The 20177-nt window shown below is 47.2% G+C and overlaps 1 protein-coding gene across 1 annotated transcript in view; it reads left to right on the top strand.

The window, feature by feature from the left end:
- The window catches only part of LOC306663738 (uncharacterized protein), an 80593-nt gene that overhangs the window by 37495 nt on the left and 22921 nt on the right, over positions 1 to 20177 (top strand). The window contains exon 5 of the mRNA XM_079144307.1: positions 6131 to 6310. Within this exon, the coding sequence (XP_079000433.1) occupies positions 6131 to 6310 (180 nt within the window). The remainder of the gene's footprint in view (positions 1 to 6130; positions 6311 to 20177) is intronic.

Genomic DNA, 20177 nt, shown 5'->3' with positions numbered 1-20177 from the left:
GGCAAGCATTCTACCGACTGGGCTATCTCCCCAGTCCTACAAAGCATTTTTGAAAGAAATTAAAGAAGACCTAATAAATGGAAAGTCATCCCATGTTCATGGATCGGAAGACATAATGTTGTTGAGATGGCAATATTTTCTTAATTGATATACAGATTCAATGTAGTTTTCATCAAATTCCAACTGACTGATTTGCTGAAACTGATAGGCTGATTCTAAAATTCATATGGAAATGCAAAGGACCCAGAATTGCCAAAACAATCTGGGGAAAAAAACCCAAAAAGCTACAGTAATCCAGACTGTGTGTTATTGGTATAAGGATTAGACATACAGATCAATAAAATAGAACTAAGAGTCCAGAATTAAATCCTTACATTTAAAGCCAACTGATTTAAAAAAAAAAAAAATAGTTTAAATTGTAGATGGATACATACATTTATTTTATTTATATGTGGTGCTGAGGATCAAACCCAGTGCCTCACACATGCTAGGCAAGCGCTCTACCACTGAAACACAATCCCAGCCCTAGCTAACTGATTTGTGATAAGGGTGTCAACACAATTCATTGGGGGAAATAGTCTTTTCAATGATTAGTGCTGAAACAACTAGATATTCGGATGCAAAAGAATGAAATTTGACCCCTATCTCCTACAATATGAAAAAATTAACACTAAATGAATCGAAGACTTAATTATAAGAGCTAAAGCTCTTAGAAGAACAGATTCATGTAAATTTTTGTTACTTAGAATAGGCAATGGTTTCTTAGCTATGAAACCAAAAGCACAAGCGACCAAGGGAAAAACAGATAAATTGAACTTTATCTGAATTAAAAATTTTGTGCAGCAGAGGGCATCATTAAGAAAATATAAGACAACTCAGAAAATTACAAATTATATATGTCACAGGACACTTGTGTCTAAAATATATAAAGAACTCTTATAACTCAAAAATGAAAAGAAAAATAACCCAGGGACTGGGGTTGCAGCTCAGTGGTACAGCATTTGCGTAGCATGTGTGAGGCAATGAGTTTGATTCTCAGCATCACATATAAATAAATAAAGGTCCATCAACAACTAAAAATATATTAAAAAGAAAGAAAAATAACCCAGTTTAAACATGGGCAACCATCTGAACAGACATTTCTCCAAAGAAGATATAAAAATGGCTGATAAGCACATGAAAATCTATTTGACGTCATTAGCTGTCAGGGAAATGCAAAGAAACCATAATCAGATACCACTTCGCACCATTACAATGATATATTCAGATAATTACAAGTGTTGGCAAGGATGTAGAGAAATTGGAACCATCATACATTGGTGGTAGAAATATAAAATGGTGCTTTGGAAAATCAATTAACAGAGGTTAACCTCAGAAGGTTAAACATAGAGTTACCACATGACCCAGCAATTCCACTCCAAGGAACTTCAAGAGAAATGAAAACATAATGCACCCCCCAACACAAAATGTATTGATAAGCTTTCATAACAGCATTATTAAGTAGAAACAATCCTAATGTTTATGAACTGATGAATGGATAAATAAAATGTGGTATATCTCTCTACAGTGGCATATTAAATATTATTTGGTCATAAAAAGGAATGAAATTTTGATACAAGCTATATCATGGATGAATCTCGAAAACATAAATGAAAGTCACAACAGTTACAAAAGACTATATATATATATATATATATATATATATTTTTTTTTTTTTTTTTTTTTTAAGTGCTGGGGATCCAATGAACTCAGGGCCTCCTACATGCTAGGCAAGCACTCATATCTGGGCCTGATTCCATTTAAATGAAATATGTACAATGGGCAAATCCAAAAGGACAGAAAGTAAATTAGTGGTTACCTAGGGTCGGAGGTGAGTCCTAAAGGGGGCAAAGCTGAGTAATTGCTAATGGCTATAGCTTTTTGAGAAGGAGGGTAATGACATGTTCTAAAATTGATTGTCATGATGGTTGCACAACTCCGCGAATATACACACAAAAAATTGCATTATACATTTTAAATAGGCGAATCATATGTGAATCTTGATATTTAGAAAAACAATTAAATGGATCTGAAAGCCAAGTTTCTTGTGATCTCAGCTAAAGTCAAGTTGGGCTGGTAGGAAGTGGTCAGCTGAGGAATGCATTTGAGCAAGCAAGAAAAGAAGACACACAGAAAAACCTCAAGAGCCTCAGGTGGCCATGAAAGCAGAGTGAGGCTTGACAGAAGGTAGGACTTGGGGGTGTACATTCTGCAGGATCCCCTGAGATACTCTCACAGTCTTCAGACTGAGGTCCAGAACCAAAGAAACTGACAATGCTGATCCTGTAGGCCTCTCCAAACTTCTCTTTTGATGCTGGCCCAACCAGCCAGGCCAGTCTTCTCTTACCACCTGGAAAGATTTACCACACCCTACCTCCTCCTGGAGTCCTTCACTGGAGATGTCAGCTCCCACTGACCACTCCATTCTCACCCTGCCTTCACACTACATATAAGACGCCATATTGTAATTTACAGTTTGCACAATAAACTTGCAGGTATGGGAAGGATGTAGGCACATACACACTACTTCTTCAGCTGGTAAGGACAAGGGGACCAGCCATGGTTCTAACCTGTATACCCTTGACCCTTATTTCCCACCTGCTCAAGCAGGGATTCTACAGCCCATTACTTGGTGCTCCAGAGATTTCTGGTAAACTCCAGGAATGCTGCAAGAAGGTACCATGTCTGCATTCTCTCTCCTCTGTCATTCTTCTGCCTTCCAGTGAAGGTGCAGGTCCTATTAGCGTTGGTCCTATTTGGCAAAGGGATTCCTGAGTAGTACAGCGTGGGTACTATTACCTAACCAAATTGGTGATGAGAAAGCCCATTTCTGGAGGCCAACTTTGTTCCTGTGCTTTTTGGGGAGTCAGGTGTGCAGCAACATAGGGCTTATGTCCTAGAGAGGGACTACACTGAGTCCAGCCTCCAGCTGTGACCCCTGCCACTATCTACAACCTCTGGTATATATTCTGCATAGGCCATGGAATTCTTCAACCATGACCAAGAACCCTAGAGTCTCTGATGCTGAACTGGGGACCCAATTTGGAGGAGAAGATTGCCTGGGATCTTGGACCTGGAAACGTTTTTGTAGTCTGCCAGACTCATAGGTTTAACATTCTCTTACATCTATCACCCTCTGCCCAGGCTTGTGCAGGCTGCCCTTCCAATCTGGCTTTCTAGGAAAGCTGTGTTTTTCTTGATGGTACATAAGCACGCTCATTCTATCATGTCCAGAGACATCAAGTAAGAAATACTTGCGAATCCTTGGGCCTCCGTGTTTTCGGAGGAGCACAGGTCTCATGAGACTGGGCCTAAGGTGGGAGGAAGCCTTCTGCATCTCATCCCTCTTTTGGAAAGCAAGGATGTTCATTAATTAGCACTGAAATAAAGGTTCTGAGAAAGCCTGCTGTAAATGGTGTTTAGCTTTTTTGAAAGGTGTTTCCCAAGCATATTTGCTCATCCCATCCAATATCCTGGAGCACATCTTGGGAAGTGCTATCCCCTCCAATAAAGTCCTGTGTCTGGCGCTCTGCCCTTGCCAAGCTCTCTCCTCCCAACCCCCACGACTCCTCTCCATATCTGACTAGAGGCATAACCCACAGGTGCCTCCACCCACTGGGTGCCAGCATCTCTCCAAAAACACGAGGGACCCCATCCCCACCTCATACCACAGTTGGCTCTTGCTGGAGTATCCTTAGATGCCTGTCCTTCCCCACCCCCTCTCCAGGGCATTCCTTGTCCTCTAAGCTGCCCCTGTGAGGCCACTGGCACGGGATATCACAATTGGCAATAAGCCAAGGGGGCAGGACTGGACCTTGAAGGACTCAGAACCTGAGCCTCCTTTCTTAGCTTCCCTACCCCCACAAGGACGCTGCCTCAGGCAGCGGAAGCACAGTGGACAGGATTGAAGGTGGGGATGGGGGTTGGGCGAGAACCCAGCACAGCTTTCTCCAGAGGCCGGGACCAGAGGCCGCCCTCCCCAGCCTGGCATTTGATGAATGAACGACCTGACGGTTCTTGAAGAGAAGCCCCGGCCCCACACACCTTCCCTCAGACCTAGTCCCAGACACGTTCCCCAGGAGGGAACTGGCCACTTCCCCAAACTCAGACACATCCTGGCTGGAGCTGGCTGTGGGCCGGGCACCCCTGGGGCAGCCCGGCAGGGCGGGGTGTCCTGGAGAGCCGAGGATGGGCCTCACACCCAGGCTGGGCCAGGACACCCCGTCCTTGGCCGAGGCCCAAATCCGCTCTGTTTACAGAATGTCAGCTGGGCTCCCCATCCCCCACCCGCCACTTCCCCTTGAGTCCTGGGGGCTGGGAGGGGGGCAGGCGGGGCCCGAGGGAGCCCAGGCGACTGCCCTGTCGAGTCCCAGCGGCCCCCGAGGCCGCCTTCGCCCTTGGCTCCTGAGACCCATCTGCCCTCAGTTATCCAGTCTTCTGGTTTCCTCTTCAGATGGTGGGGTGGCGCTCACCCTGGCGGAACGTGCATTTCTAGGGGAGTCTGCAGAAACAGTGCTTACCCCCAAGGAAAACGGAGCTAGTGGTGCCCACAGCACAGAGGGGTTTCTAGGCCAGGGGCTTCCTGGAAGTCCTCCAGGCAGACGGGGAGGAGGCTCCCTCCTTCCTCGGGACCCCAAGTCCATGGCCCTTGGGAACATTTCCAGAACTGCTGGAGGGACTTGGCGCAAGTTGGATGTAGCCTGCGAACAGGGCCAGGGTCGAGGTCTTTTGGTAGTAGCGACGTCCTGAGATAAGGTCAACCGCCGGCGGGGCCGCGGTGACTCAGCTCCTGCTGGCCCAAGGAAGCTCCGGACCCGGAGGCGGGGCGGGGCGTGGGCGTGGCCGGAGATGCCCCGCCCCCGACTCTGGGAAGGGCGGCCCACTACCCGCAGCTTCCCAGAGGCGTCCGGATTTCCCATGGGTTTCCCCACCTGCTTCCAATAGTAACAAAGGCTGGCATTTTCTAAACGCTGACTCTATGCCCAGTGCTCACTTCACAGGTATCGGTAAGTTACTCCAACAAGCCTTGGCTCAGCCTGAGCTGCTGTTACCTCCATTTAGAGACAAGAAAACTGATGCTCAGAGAGGCCAAGTGATTTGTCCAAGATCACACAGCTACTGAGTGGTAGGGATTACAGCTTCTAAGCTCCTAGACCCCTCCTGCCCTTCCAACCCATCATGTCCCACTCTGCCAGATGCCAGTGGGTTCCTAGGTGATGTCTTCCCTAGGCAAAACTAGGAACCCAGGTCTGGGAACTAACTCAGTACACATATCTATCATTCCCAAGCAAGCTCAGTGATATAGATTAAGCATCTGCTGAATTCCCAACCTGGTTTCCAATGGTGGAAAAGTTCCCCAGCCCTGAGTTTCCCCTTGACCTCCCCTCTGAAGGAAATTCCCAGATATAGGGCTGGCCCCAGCCCCCTGGGATTACTGCCATCCCAGCACCCAGCCCTGCTCTCTGGGGAGATGCAGTCTCTAGAAGGCCCCTGACTTGCTCACAGATTTGCCCTGCTACCCTCCTCCCTGCCCCTATGGGTTGGGGACAGGGCAATGCCACAGAAAGGCATTCTGAACCCTAAAGGGAGTCAAGGAGTGAAGAGCAGCCTGCACTAGGGGCCACCCTGTGAGGGATTGAGCTCCCCATCATGTGGAATGGGGAGTATTTGTGGAGAAATGATTCAAAGAGAGGGTGGGGTGAGATGACTTTCCTGAGCTCCTCTATCCTGTAGGTCAGGCGGTGTCCAAGAGAAGGCTGGTTCTGACCACTGCTTACATGGAAACTTTCTCAGGCTCTCCCACTTCCTTCCCCTTTGACCTCTTTCTGCTGGGCTCTGTGATCTTTCCCCTGGAGACTCAGAGAATATTGAGAAGGACACTCCCACGCGTCCCTGCCTTTGTTTGCCACTCAGTCTCAGTGACCAGTGTGGGGTCTCTGAGAGGCTCTGATTCATGGGAAGGAGGGAGGGAGGGGGTAATCCTGAGATGAGACTCTGCTCTGTGGCTGTGTTGGTCTGACCTGGGCCCCAATCTTGGCTTCAACCTCTTCCCCAAATGTGTGAGCTTGAGCAAAGTTACTTCACCTCCCAGGGTTTCTGCAAAATGAGAGAATTCAAATATCAGCCATCCTTCCTGTGGAGGTTGTTGGTAGCCACATACTGGCCACAGTGACCAGGCAGGATGGAATGACAGTGCCAGCAGGCAGCCCAGCTCTACAGTGGACATCACCCTTCATAGTTCTATCTGAAGGAGACAAGACCTCCAGAACAGGTCGTTGGGGTGGAAAAGGAGGGAGAGAGAAAGGGACCTGAGCAGGGGCTACAGGAGATGTTTTCCAGCTGTGGGAAGCACTGTTGTCTGGGATCAGGGGCCCTGTGTCCTGAAGATTTTAAGTGCCAGTCATGGTGGAGCATGCTTTGATTCCAGCTATGTGGGAGGCCGAGACAGGAGAATCACAAGTTCAAAGACAGCCTCAGCAACTTAGTGAGACCCTGCCTCCAAAAGAGGGCCAAGGTACTGCTTTTTTTTATTGTGGTAGTACTGGGGATTGAACCCAGGGTTTCATGCATGCCAGGCAAGTGCTGTACCACTGAGCTGCCCCACCACCACCAGCACTGTGCTCAGCTAAGTACTGCTTTTGTGTGCAAGGCATGGCACCAGGTGCTTCTCACACATTGTCACATTTAATTCTATCTGTAAGATAGGCACTGTCACTACCCCTATTCTACCGATGCCAAAACCAAGATTTGGAGAGGTTGAATGACTTGCCAACAGAAGAACAGAATTCAGAACCAGACAAGCTGATTCTGGAACCCTGTCCTGCCCAGATCCTGGTTCAGGCTCCTTGCCCATGTCCTATCCTCTTCCCCTATAGTTATCTTGAGGCTAGTGCTCAGTGGCCAGGCCAATTGTGGCCAGTCCTCCAAGATGCCTGCCCTGCCAGGCACCCTCCCTTCTCCCTCTTCCAGCTGCCTTGACCAGCCAGAGTGGCTTTGACCAACCTAAGACAGTCTGGCATCATGGCTATGTTGGACCTTGTGCAGGGAAAGCAGAGTTGACAAGTCATAGGGGGAGGGGAGGGACCTTGCACAGCAAAGGAAATTGGGAGGGAAGATGGTCCCCTATATCCCCAAACTATGAAGTCATCTCAGGAGCTGTTACCAAAGACCAGATTTGGTTCTATAGAGTTCGGGAATGTTCTAGACATTTTTTCAGGAAAGTTGTAAGGTTATGTTTGCCTTAACTATCAGGATGATACTAGAAGACCCTTCCCTAAGTCCCCCATATTCACTATTAGACCTTATGTGGTCTTAGGCGTCTCCTGTTCACTGCTATGAATTATAATCCTCCAGCTATCATGGAACCCCTCAGTTCAGTGTTACTGATCCACCAGAGGGGGTCCTCCTCCCTGAGTTAGAACAGCCCCTGTCCCAGGCCTCTTGCCTCAGCTCCTACTCAACTCCTCATCTTACTTTGGAAACAAATAGCTCCCAACTTCAAAGCATCATAATTCCCCCCAAAGAGCAATCTCGAGAATGTCAAGGGGAAATTATTGAATTATCCTGGTTGGCAGAAAAACCTAATTTATAGCAAAGCATTTCTCCTGAAGTTTTAATAGATTTTTTTTCCTCCGATGGATTTTAATGCACAATTGTTTCCTGGGCTTGGAAATTTAGTGTGAAGCACTAACATGGCTTTTTAGTTCTTGATTTATTGCCAGCTCATTGCTTTTGAGCCTGATAGGAAATCCAGCATCCTATTTTCCCTTAAATGTGATAGGACTTTGCTCTGTGGTCAGTCTGCCTGACCAGACATGCAATGGCACTGCTGCCTCATTAAGGCCCAGAGACCCAGCTGAATTCTCCCAGCACGCTTTGCCCACCTTCAGGGTCCATTCCCCTCCTTGAGGATTTTGCTGGAGTCAGATCCTTGAGGCCATTCGGGGAGGATGCTGGGGTGGTAGCATGGCTAACCTCCCTCCTTGCCCACTGCTTGCCTCCTGGCCTATCACCATGACTGGCACATGGTTAGAGCTCAGTAAACAGGTGTCGGATGGAATAGATGGCATGGCTGGGTGTGAGTGCTCCTGCTTGGGCCAGTGACAGCTCAGCCTCCCATTAGCAAAGGAACATTTGTGTTGAAGTCTTTGCCTAGGCTCTGGTCCAGTGGCTTGGAACCATCTGGGCACAGCACAGGGAGCAGCAGCAAGGGTGCTTCCGGGAGGTCTCCATTTATGGGGCAGGGTCAGCTCAAGGTCTGGAGGGCGATGTGGAATCAGATAAATGTATCCCTCCCTGAAAGATGAGAAGCTCGCTGTGCCCTCAGCTACCTTTCAAGAGCATTTGCAAGGGCAGCTGCACTTGCAGAGGGGAGTAAACGCTTTTGGAATGAATGACAGGCAGAGAAGAGAGATTTGGGGATGAAATAGACTTCTTTTAAGCCCCTGGAGTGGAAACAGAGGCTCAGAAAGGCTTTAGCAAAGTGTTAGTAAGTGACCAAAGTGACGCTGAGACCCAGGTGTTCAAGTGGGAGGCTGTCCCAGGCCAGGCTAGCCTGACCCCTGAATGGCACAGCAGAGATCAGGTTCCTTGGGGAGAATGGAGTCTACCCATTGTCCAGTTTTACAACAGCTGATAGACACTTGGGAGTTTCTTCCTGAAGGTCACTGCTGCTCTCTTAGGGTTTCTTCTACCAATCCTCCCATCCCTGACCATATCTGCCCAAATACCCAAAGCCCTTGGAGGTTTTCACCTCTTTCTTCCCAGAGATTGCTTCTGTGATGCCAAGTGAGAGCATCACCTGAGCAGATAGGAGCGGTGAACAAAGGTGCCCTTATACCCTTCCATGAGCTTCTTCCCTCTACACTGGGACCTTTCCCACCCTTCCCTAACTGCCTGACCCTCAGTGCTCAGGGAACTTGGGTTTTCTCTCACAGCACAGTACCAGGGACAAAGAAGCAAATGACTAGATCCCTGAGAAGCCTCAAGTGGCTCCCTGGAAGCAGAGGGCTAGTCCTGACCAGAGTCGCTATCCGGACATGGAGGTGAGAGGAGCAGCTCAGGGGGATCATGGGACAAAATCCCATGGACAGGAGGGTCCTGGTATGTAACATGTTTTGTTTACCACAAAGTAGGATGGCAAGTGGAATGGGTACTTTTGTCTCTACTTTGTGCCTAGGAGATGGGGCAGAAGAATGGAAGGAGGGGAGGGAACAGTACCTGATTCACCAGTTGGCTCATCCTGGAGAGTCTGCTGCTTGGCTGAGAATGGACATGAAGGGGACTGTGTGATTTGGGGCCCCTTGGAGCCATGTTGAGCTCCCATGTCTGGGACAGAGGTAGTTGCTGGGTAGAACACTGTAGCTGGATGTTCTAACCTTCCTTTTTCTTAGCACCCTTGCTGGTCTCCAGCAGGCCTTGCCCACATAAACTGCCTCAGTGGCCACCATTTCTGCATATGGCCAGGCCAGTGCCCAAAGTGGGCACTGGACACTTTGTGGGTCCCCTCCCCTACCATTCAGCCTTCAGGAGCAGCTCCAGGAGCCCAGCCAGAAGGGGGAGGCCTGGTAGAGCTCACAGAGCTGTGGGATAGGGGACAGGGACAGGCACTTCTGTGTGGCTGCAGGGACAGAGCTAGGCCAGGGGTGAGGATGCAGGAGGCATTGCTCTTAGGACAGCATTCTCACCACTCAAGTAGAGAACTGCAGGACAGGAGGCCATGGGGAGTGAGGTCCCTGTCACAAGGCTGTTCCTCTAGAGGTCTCTTCTCAAGGCTACGTAAGACACACTCCTGTTCAGGTGGGAGGGGCAGTGACCACCCCTGTGAAACCACCCTGCCCCTCCAGATATCATGATTCACAAAAATGTCACTTCCGCTTGGACACCTGTCCAGCCTCCCTCAGTGCCAGCAGCTGGAACCCAGGGTCACCTAATACCATTTTGCAGTGTTCTTTGCTTTATTCCCTGGAGAACACATAACCATACCACACATGACTGTGAGCCAGGCCCGGGAAAGCTGAGCTCAGTGAGGGGACAGGGGCTTCTGTCTTTTTGAAGTAAATGGAGAAGGGAACCTGAGTAGGCTGGTCATCAGATCCTAGCTCCTGGGGACAGAGAGCTCATGAAAAGCCAAGGCTGAGATACTTTCCTGAGGGGTGCTGGGGAGCAGGCTTCCAGTTCAGGGGCCAATATAGCACTGACTGTCACTTTCCAGAAGGGGATCAGGAAGCTGCTGACAGGACTCTCTCTATATATATGGCAAGTCAATCTTGGGTAGGTCTGGGAGCTTTGAGATTCCCAAATTAGCCAAGTAGAGGGGCAGCTCCAGGGGAGAAGAGGCACTCAACTCATGGTCAACCCCCCCGTCCCTACCTGCATTTTGGTAGGTTGAGGCCTAGCCCTGGGAGTCCTGCAATGCTACAGCCTCTGTCGACCAGTCACTCTGACAGCCCTGGGTTTCTTGCCTGGGTTTCTGAAGCTCTGCCCTCTGGTGAGTAATTTCTTAGGGTTTATGTCTGGCATAAAGATCAGAGATTTTTTTCTCTGCCTCCTACCTCTGAAAGAATCACGAGGAAGAACCTATCTTGGGGGCCCTCGGGGATGCTTCTGATCTGGGAGCGGGCTCCAGAGGTAGGATGGTATGGCATGTGTGGACCTGAAGTGCTTAGGGCAAGAGGCTCCTGTACCAGGTCCTCCAGCCCACACATCCTGGCACAGCCTCACTGGGTCAGAGTCTGATGGGCACCAGGGGTTGGCTCGCCTGATAGCGGTCATGCAGGAGGCTACCACCCAAGCCCTTGACCCTCAGCCCATCTCTCGCTCCATGGCCTCTCAGCACCGGGCAGACTCAACAAGGGCAATGGTGCATTGGCTTAAACTCAAATTATAGCTAGAATAACAGGGTTAGACTCAAAGAACTTTCTGACTGTAATGGCTGTGAACACGTAACTAGAAAAGATGGGGGAAGAACATTCAACTGTAAGCAACTAGGTGCCAGTCTTGTTCTTTCAACCTGTTCTTCTTTGACTGGTTGGCTCTCAGAGAATGGAATTAGCATTCATTCATTCCCCCAACACCCCTGTGTAGCAAGTCTCCCCACCCCATGGCCAATTCCAGCAGCTTGGCCTGCTCCTCACAACACCTCCAGAATCTTATAGCCTGTGTTAGTCAGCTTTTCATTGCAGTGATCAAAATACCTGACAAGAACAACTTTCCTGGTCAGCCATCTCCATTGCTCTGGCCTGAGGTAAAGCAGAACAGCATGGTGGAAGGGCAAGGCAAACCTTAGCAGCAGCCTTCTACTTTTATTGCCACTCCCGGGTCCAGCTACCACCATCTCTCTTCCAGAATTTGCAGCAAACTCTTCATTATATCCCTGCTCATAATCATGCTGCCTACTATCTTTTCTTCACTCTGATGGACAGAGTAACCCTCTCAAAATGCAAGTCAGATGGTCTCTCCCTGCTGAGAACCCTACAGAATGGCCACATTGCCCCTGGAGTAAAGGTCCTGCTTGATCTGGCTCCAACCCTACCTAGCTCCTGCCATCATGACCACTACGCTCAGCCACAGAGACCTCATTCTCTGGGTCCCCAGCTTCTATACTGTCACTTTTCCATCCACCTGGCCTCTTGACAGTCACTCATCTTTTAAGATGGTCAAAACTGTCCAGATCCATTAACTCCCTCCAAGACTCTGAGAATCCCTGATGAAACCATCCCCCCAGCACCTGTCACCTCTTACTATCCTATTACTTTATTCTTAAGTCTTCCTCCTAGACTGACCGTCACAACCAAACAGTCGGGACTGGTGGTGTAGCTCAGTGGTAGAGTACTTGCCTAACATGTGCAAGACCAGGGATTCCATCTCCAGCACTGCAAAACAAACAAGAAAACAGAAAAAAAAATGCACATAGAACAAGCAAATGAAATAACTGCAGCCTGTCTTCATTGTCACCATTGTTGGCATCTTTGCTATCATCACTGCTAACTCCTATTGATCACATTTTATGTTCCTCCAACTCTTCTAGGCATTTTATTAAAACTTTGTTTTGGCCTGGGGATTGAACCCAGGGGCACTTTACCACTGAGCCACATCCCCAGCCCTTTTTATCTTTTAATTTTATTTTGAGACAGGATCTCACTAAGTTGATTAGGGCCTCACTAAATTGCTGAGGCTGGCCTCAAACTTGTGATCCTCCTGCCTAAGCCTCCTGAGTCACTCAGATTTCAGGTGGGCACCACTAGCATCCAGCACTTGTATGCATTTGACATGACTTAAGTTATTTAATCTTCTCAGGAAGCCTATCAAGTCAGTTTTTCTTAAATTCTAAGATTCTTCATAAGGGGTTAGTGGGATCTGAAGTGGTCATGAATGCTTTGTGGTGAGAGTAGGAGTAGATTAGATGATACCGGGGGAAACATTCCAGGTCAATAGGAAGAATAATTATAGCAGTAATGATAATAATACATGGAGCAACTTACTTCATACTCTTCTTACTGCTCGAGAGCTTCCCATTTATTGTCTTATTGGATGCTCCCACAACCTCAAGATATCAATAGCTTCTCCTTACAGACAAGGAAACTGAGTATCTCAACTGTGGGCCTCCCCCAGCCTGAGATGAATGGGTATCATCCTTAAATAAAAGGGGGACTGTAAAACACCATGTCCCTCAATGCCCCCTTTCTGTTCCTAGAAACCTAGCCAAGTTAAGGGAACGATGACAGCAAGCCTAGGTCAGAATGTCCAGATACATGTTATCTTGAAGGACACTGTTTTCTCTTCTGCTCACTGGGAACTGGGGCAACTTAGTGTTATCTGTAGGAAGCTACTGTCTTGCACGTGCACCAGGACAGTTGCTCCTTGGGATGCCGGTCATGCACGCCAACTAGGCAAGCTAATGCTGATGATGTCATTGCTTCTGCAGCCCGACATATAAAACCCCTCTCAGTGGCGACTGAGGCAGAACTGAGGGCACTGTGGAAAGGATAGGTGTCACTTACCCAGCGGGTCACCACTGGACAAAACGCTGTGAGGGAGAGGAGGCACTGCTTGGCAAAGCACAGTGAGGGACAGAGGTGCTATCTGTTCAGCCTACTGCCACTGGACCTTCCCCATAAGCATTTCCCAGTAAAGCCTTGTGTACTGTCTCTGGGTATTTTCTTTGCTCTCTCAGCAACCTATCCCACCATGCTGGCAAAACTGGGTTGTGAACCTGACATGGCAGAAGCTGACCCAATCCTAGACAGGCTTCAGTGTCCCCAAGAAATGAGCCCGGGATAAAGGAGTAGGATTGTTGGGGTAGGAGAAAATGGACATCCCAGATGTGCTCTGAGGGGGAGCAGTGTGGGCTGGCGGTCCCACCCTGGAGGAAGTGGGAGATGATCAGAACTGGGCTTTGAAGGATGGCAGGAATTAGAGAGAGAAATGAGGCCATTGGTGTAGGGATGAGGGACTGATAATCCCAGAACTGTTGGCAGGCCCCTTCCTCTGTCCCTGCTGGCTGCTCCCCATCTCCCAGGGCCCTGAATAAGCTCCATGCCGAGGTTACTTAAGGATTTGAGCTCCTTACCTTCATGTGACTGTGTGACTCTGTGTGTGTGGTATAAAATACACATAACGTAAAATTTACCATTTAAACAATTTCTAAGTGTACAGTTTAGCAGCATTAAGAACACTCATGTACAGTCATCATCACTATCTCCACAATTTTTTCATCATCTCAAATTAAAACCGTACCCCAGCTAGGTGCGATGGCACACACCAGTAGCTCCCAGTAGCTCAGGAGGCTGAGGCAGGAGGATTGCAGTTCAAAGCCAGCCTCCACAATTTAGTGAGGACCTTAGCAACACAGCGAGATCCTGTCTCTAAATAAAATATAAAAAGGACTGAGGATGTGGTTCAGTGGTTGAGTGCCCCTGGGTGCAATCCCAGGTACTGAAAAAAAAAAAGGCAAAACAAACAAAAACTACATCTATTAAACAGTAACTCCCCAATTCTTCCTTCCCTCCATCACTGGTAATCACCATTCTACTTTCTGCCTGTATGAATTTGAACACTGTAGGTACCTTGTGTAAGTGGAATCACAGTATTTGTCCTTTTGTGGCTGGCTTACTTCACTTAGCATAATGTCCTCAAGATTCATCAATGTTACACATGTGTCAGAATTTCATTCCTTTTTAAGGCTAAGTAATATTCCATTGTATACATTCACTACATTTTGTTTATCCATTCATTCGATGATGAACATTTGAGTGGTTTCCACCTTTTGGTTACTGATAATGTTGCTATGAACATGCATATACAAATATCTGTTTCAGTTCCTGCTTTCAAATATTTTAGATACATAGCCAGAAGTGGAATTGATGGATCAGATGATAATTCTACATTAGTTCTTTTGTAGAACCACCATAGTGTTTTCTGTAGTGACTATACCATTTTACATTCCCAACAGCAATGCACAAAGGTCCCAATTTCTGCTTGTCCGTGCCAATACTACTTTTCTTTTCTTTCTTCCCTTTTTTTTTTTTTTTTTTTTTTTTGTATCAGGTATTGAATTGAGGGGCACTCAACCACTGAGCCACATCCCCAGCCCTATTTTATATTTTATTTAGAGACAGGGTCTCACTGAGTTGCTTAGCACCTCCTTTTTGCTGAGGCTGGTTTTGAACCCTCAATCTTCCTGCCTCAGCCTCCCGAGTCACTGGGATTACAGGCACCCGGCTACTTTTCTTTCTTTTTCTCTCGTTCTCTTATCTCTAATAACTGTTCAAATGTGAACTGGTATCTCACTCTAGTTTTGATTTACATTTCTCTTAAGCTGAGTAATATTGAACATCTTTCCATGTGTTTACTGGCCATCTGTATATTTTCTTTGGAGAAATATCTATTTAAGTCCTTTGCCTGTTTCTGAAATTCAAATTTTTAAAAATTGTTGTGGAGTTGTAGGAGTTCTTTATATGTTCCAATATTAATCCCTTATCAGATTTGCAAATATTTATTCTCATTCTTCATGGGTTGCTTTTTTATTCTGTAGGTAGTATCCTTTGATGCACTAAAATTTTTATTTTGGTGAAGCCTAGTTGATCTATTTATTTCTTTTGTTGCCTGTACTTTTGGTGTCATATCTAAAAAAATCATTGTCAAATCCAGCATCATGGAGTTTTTTTCTTATATTTTCTTCTACATTTTATAAAATTTCAACTCTTATGTTTGGGTCTTTGATCCATTTTGTGTTAATTTTTGTACATGGTATAAAGTTAAGAGTCTGATTTCATTTTGTTTGCTTGTACATTTTCAGTGTTTCTAACACCATCTGTTGAAAAAACTGTCCTTTCTTCACTGGATGATCTCAGCACCCTTGTCAAAAATCATTTGACTGGCCAGGTGTGGTGGTACACACCTGTAATCTCAGCAATTTGAGAGGTTGAAGTAGGCAGATCTCAAGTTCAAGGCTGGACTTGGCAATTTAGTGCTAGCTTGTCTCAAAATAAAAAATAAAAAGGGCTGGGGATGTAGCTCAGTGGTTGAGTGTCTCCGTATTTCCAATAAAGAAAAAAAAAAATCATATGAAGGTTCATTTTCAAGGTCTGTATCCCATTGCATTGGTCTAGATGTATGTCTTCGTGCCAGCACCACTTGTTTTGATTACTAGAGATTTCCAGCAGTTTCAAGATTGTTTTGGCTATTCGGAGTCCCTTGTGGTACTCTATGAATTTTAGGATGGATTTTTCTATTTCTGAAAAATGCTGTTGGGATTTTGATAGTGATTTCATAGTGATAGTATTGACCCATGTGATTTTAAAGGAGGGCCGGGGCAAGCTAAGGTTATTCCAAGGTGACCAGGCACCAGTAGTAAAATAAGGATGAATGGTGGTCTGAGCAGAAGGGGGAGGCACAGACTGGGCACACCAAGGAGTGAGGGCAAGGGGCCACCCTTTGTTAGAATACCAAAAGTACTGAACATTCCCTGGCTTCCTCCATCAGAGAGAGGGGCTCGTGGGCAGGAGTCTTTCATGTGTATTTTTTAAGGAACTAAAGAAGTTCCTCCTTTCCCTCATTCAGGTTTTTCAGCTCTTGCTGATTTGTTAGAACAAGGGCTCCCTATCCTGGTTCTTAAGAGCATGGACACTGTTTTTGATGTGGCTGGGCACTCTGCCTCACCAAACCACTGGGCAGGTCATCCTTCCAGTCAGGCAGCTGGCCCTTGCAGGAGGAATACGTTTGTTTCCTCTAGACTAGGACGGGTGCTGGAAGGGTAGCTCAGTGGTACAGCATTAACCTAGCATAATGTGCAAGGTTCTGGGTTTAAATCCCTAGCGCGTGCACACACACACACACACATACATGAAGGGGAAGGGCAAGAAAGTGAGAGTAGAGAGAAAGGGAATAGGCCTTTCTGAGTAAGAAAGAGGGTGACCAGCAATAATCCCTTGGTAAGGATTATAAAGACGATCCTCTCATCCTGGGGCCTCTTATAAGCAGACCCAGACCTCAGTGGGTGTGGAGGTCTACCTGTAGCAGTGAAAGCAAATGTGGGCACAGGTTGCCTTCTGGAACAGCTCATACCCTGCGAGACAACTCATAGGGCCCTCAGCCAGACCTCTGACTTGGCTTCAGAGAAACTTCACTCAGTTTATCCCTGAAGACAGACAGATGCACAGATTAGCAGAGAGCGCCATAGACCCCTGATGAGGAACGACTTCCAGTTCTGAGCTGTGACACTCACCCTTCCTCCCTGCATGGCTGCAGGGACAAAGAAGGGTCGTTATTCCCCTAATTTTAGGAGGCCTGGCTAGGGCTTCTAGAAACTCAGCTGACCTGGAAGCTGTTGTCGATCTCCAGTTCTGTCATGAGGCCCGGGGTTTCTGGCACATCCTGAAGTTCATGTATCTGTGACTGGTGTCAGAAAATAAGATCCTTGAGTTATATTCCATGTATGTATAATATGTCAAAATACACTCTACTATCATGTCTACCTAAAAAGAGAAAAGTAAAAAAAGAAAAAGAATATAAGATCCTCGAGTCAAGGGGAGACTTTATCCGAGTTGTTTTTAGAGCAGCTCAAGTTTTTCAGGTGGACTTGAGCCATTTTATGCACTGAACAAACAGAAAACATTCATCCTATTTCAGAATGAAGCACAGATCTCTAGAAAATTGTATGAATGATGGAAAGGATCATATCTGATTGTGCCTTTTGTTTTGCCAAGTGCAATCTGTCCATCTGTTCATTCATTTTTTCATTCATTCATTTGGGGTCTACCCCTGGGATAGGGCCCCTTGGCAGGAGCTGGGAATATAACAGTAAGATAGGCAGAACCCCTTCCTCATGAAGGCACAATCTGTTGGGGGATGCAGATGGTAGCAAACAAGCAAACAGCCCTAATGAAGGGGAAGAAGTAATGGAAGTAGTGTGGGTACATTTCCCCATAGAATCTGACCTGGATGGAGAAATCTTTTTCTCTGAAAAGTACAGATGTGAAGGATAAGCAGGAACCAAACAGGTAAAGAAAAGGAAGAGTATTCTGAATGCATGTGCAAAGGTCTGGGGGCCTGGAGAGGTAGAGGCCTAGATAGGAAAGGCCGTGTCAATAGTCACCTGGGGACTGGATCCAGAACTGAAGCTGTGGATTCCTATATTCCTTCCACTGCAACAACAGCCCAGTGCCCCCCCAACCCCTACTGGGCTATCCATTGTACCCTGAGTTGCCTAGAAGAACTCAAAGCAAACCAAAGAGTGCAGAATATCAGAATTTTTTAAAGAATGTAGAACAGGGGGGGCTGGGGATATAGCTCAGTCGGTAGAGTGCTTGCCTAGCATGCACAAGACCCTGGGTTCAATCCCCAGCACCACCACCAAAAAAAAAAAAACAACATAGAATACCAGTGTGGTGGTGCACACCTGCAATCCCAGTGACTCTAGGAGGCTGAGGCAGGAGGAACACAAGTTCAAAGTCAATCTCAGCGATTTAGTAAGACCCTGTCTCAATATAAAAAATTAAAAGGGCTGGAGGTGTAGGTCAGTGGTTAGAGTGTCCTCAGTTTCAACCCCCAGTTCTGGGGCTGGAGGAAGACCAACGATTAAGTGATGAGTAGAGAAGTTTCACTACCAATCAAGGAAACTTCCAGGCCAGAGTCTAGGTTCAGGGGTGTGTGTGGCAGGAGGGGAAATGGGGTTGGTCATGAACTATCTCTGTTCTGTATTTAAAAAGCAAAGTTTCTGAGAATTGCTGATTGATTTGACAAGTATCGGGTTGGCTGGAAGTCACCAGCTGTGTACCTAGGGCATCTGCTCTGGAATTATGGTGTCCAGTAGCATCCCAAACAAGATATGCCCAAATGAAGATTTGGGAACCCAGATGGCATGTTCCTGATGGCAGACTAGATGGCCAGGTCGGGGTTTAGTATTTACCTTCAATTCTTCACCTGTGGAAAGGTATGAGAACCCTTAGCTCCCCACACCCTGAGTTCAATCCAGTTACAGTTGTTTGCTTAATGCAGCTGTGGGTCTGGGATTTCCGTCCTCAATGACCAAGCCAGGATCCCCTTCCTCCTTCTCACCCCTCCCCCATTCTGATGACTCCTACCTCTTCTCTGTGTTCCACTGTGTCCACCCCCGTCCAGGTCACAGTTACTGCTCATCCACAGGCATTCACTTCCTCTAAACTTATCTCCTCCAGCTTGTGGTCTACGTGGCAACCAGAGTCATCTGTCTGAAATTCCATCTTCTGCTTAAAACCTTTCCTTGATTCCCTTTGGCCATCAAGACAAAGCCCTGACATTTTGTTGGAAAACACGTGCCCACCCAGGCAGTTGGTCTCTCCAGCCACCCTCCCACACTCCTCCCCCGACTAGACTCAGCCATAGTGAATTTTCAGTTCCTCCAAAGGCATGCTCATCTTACTCTCAGGCCCTTGCCCATCATGTTCCCTCTGCAAGAATGCAGTTCTTAACTTTACCACCTTGTGCTTACCTTTCAGGGGTCAGCTGAGATGCTAACACTTTGAGGGGGTCTTTCCTGACATCCCTAAGTCAGGGATTCAGTGACTTGGTGTACTCTAGTCTTTTCTCCCCACTTAAATATTTATTTCGATTGTGGTGTGGAGGAGAGATGTGGTCTGTCCTTCAAGCTCCATAGAAACCTGGCTGGAGCCCCTGGGAAGGAACTATCAGCATACCCTTGGTTCCTCACCAGATCCTATTCTAAGGAAGTCAGGACCTAGTTATCCCCTGGCCTACCCTTATCTTAGGTCACACACCAAGGAGAATCACTACTCTGCTAGCAAGGCACACTGGGGCCTCTGTCATTTGGTGGTAGAGGGACTTGAGACAGACCAGCCAGGACGCAAGGGCTCAGGGAGATTAGGCAAAGGCCCAGTTGGAGAAGGGAAGTTCAGGGTCCATGCCCTGCTTCTTTCCATCTGACCGAGTGACCATCCTGTTCAGGCTTTGGCTCAGTTCAGCTAGTGGCTGGTTGTTTTAAGCCAAGGGAATTCTACAGAGACCTGGTTGCCTTTTGAACATCAGTTTCTAGCTCTTTGGTGAATAGAATGAATATTCCCACATGACCTAGGAATATCTCCCTGGGGCTCTGTTCTTTGAACTGACTTGTAAAAGAAATCAAGGGGTCCCACAGACTGACTTTGGGGATTTTCTTTCAAAGTTGAATCCGTGTCACCACTCTCTGGAATCTTCCACCAACTCTGCTCATGCCCACTATTACTCTGCCACCTGCATCAAGTAGTTAGGGAATGTCCCAAGATCCCCTTTCAGGCTGGGTAAAATGGGTATCCATGCACACGTCTAATTGTTAACTGGATTAAGTTCTAGGGAAAGCAGGGTTGGAATGACAGAACGCGTTTTACTGTGTATGCTTCTGTAATGTGGGAATGTTTTTACAAGCATGTATCATTCCTATAATTAAAGATGAAAATCTAATAAAATGCTGCCTCCCTTAGGCCATGGGTTCAGAGGGCAGAGTATGACTAGGAAAACTTGATAGGTGAGACAACATTGAGGCTAGGCCTGGTTGGGTGTCTACAGCAGTGACGAGGGGGAGTTTTTGGATCGGGTAAAGGCAAGATCCAGGCCCTCAAATGAAGACGGGAGATCTTTGTGGGCGAAGTGCAAAAAGATGGGCA

This window comes from Sciurus vulgaris (genome assembly GCF_902686455.1).
Source record: "Sciurus vulgaris genome assembly, chromosome: 6".
NCBI classification, from domain to species: Eukaryota; Metazoa; Chordata; class Mammalia; order Rodentia; family Sciuridae; genus Sciurus; species Sciurus vulgaris.
This window is presented reverse-complemented; position numbering and strand designations above follow the sequence as displayed.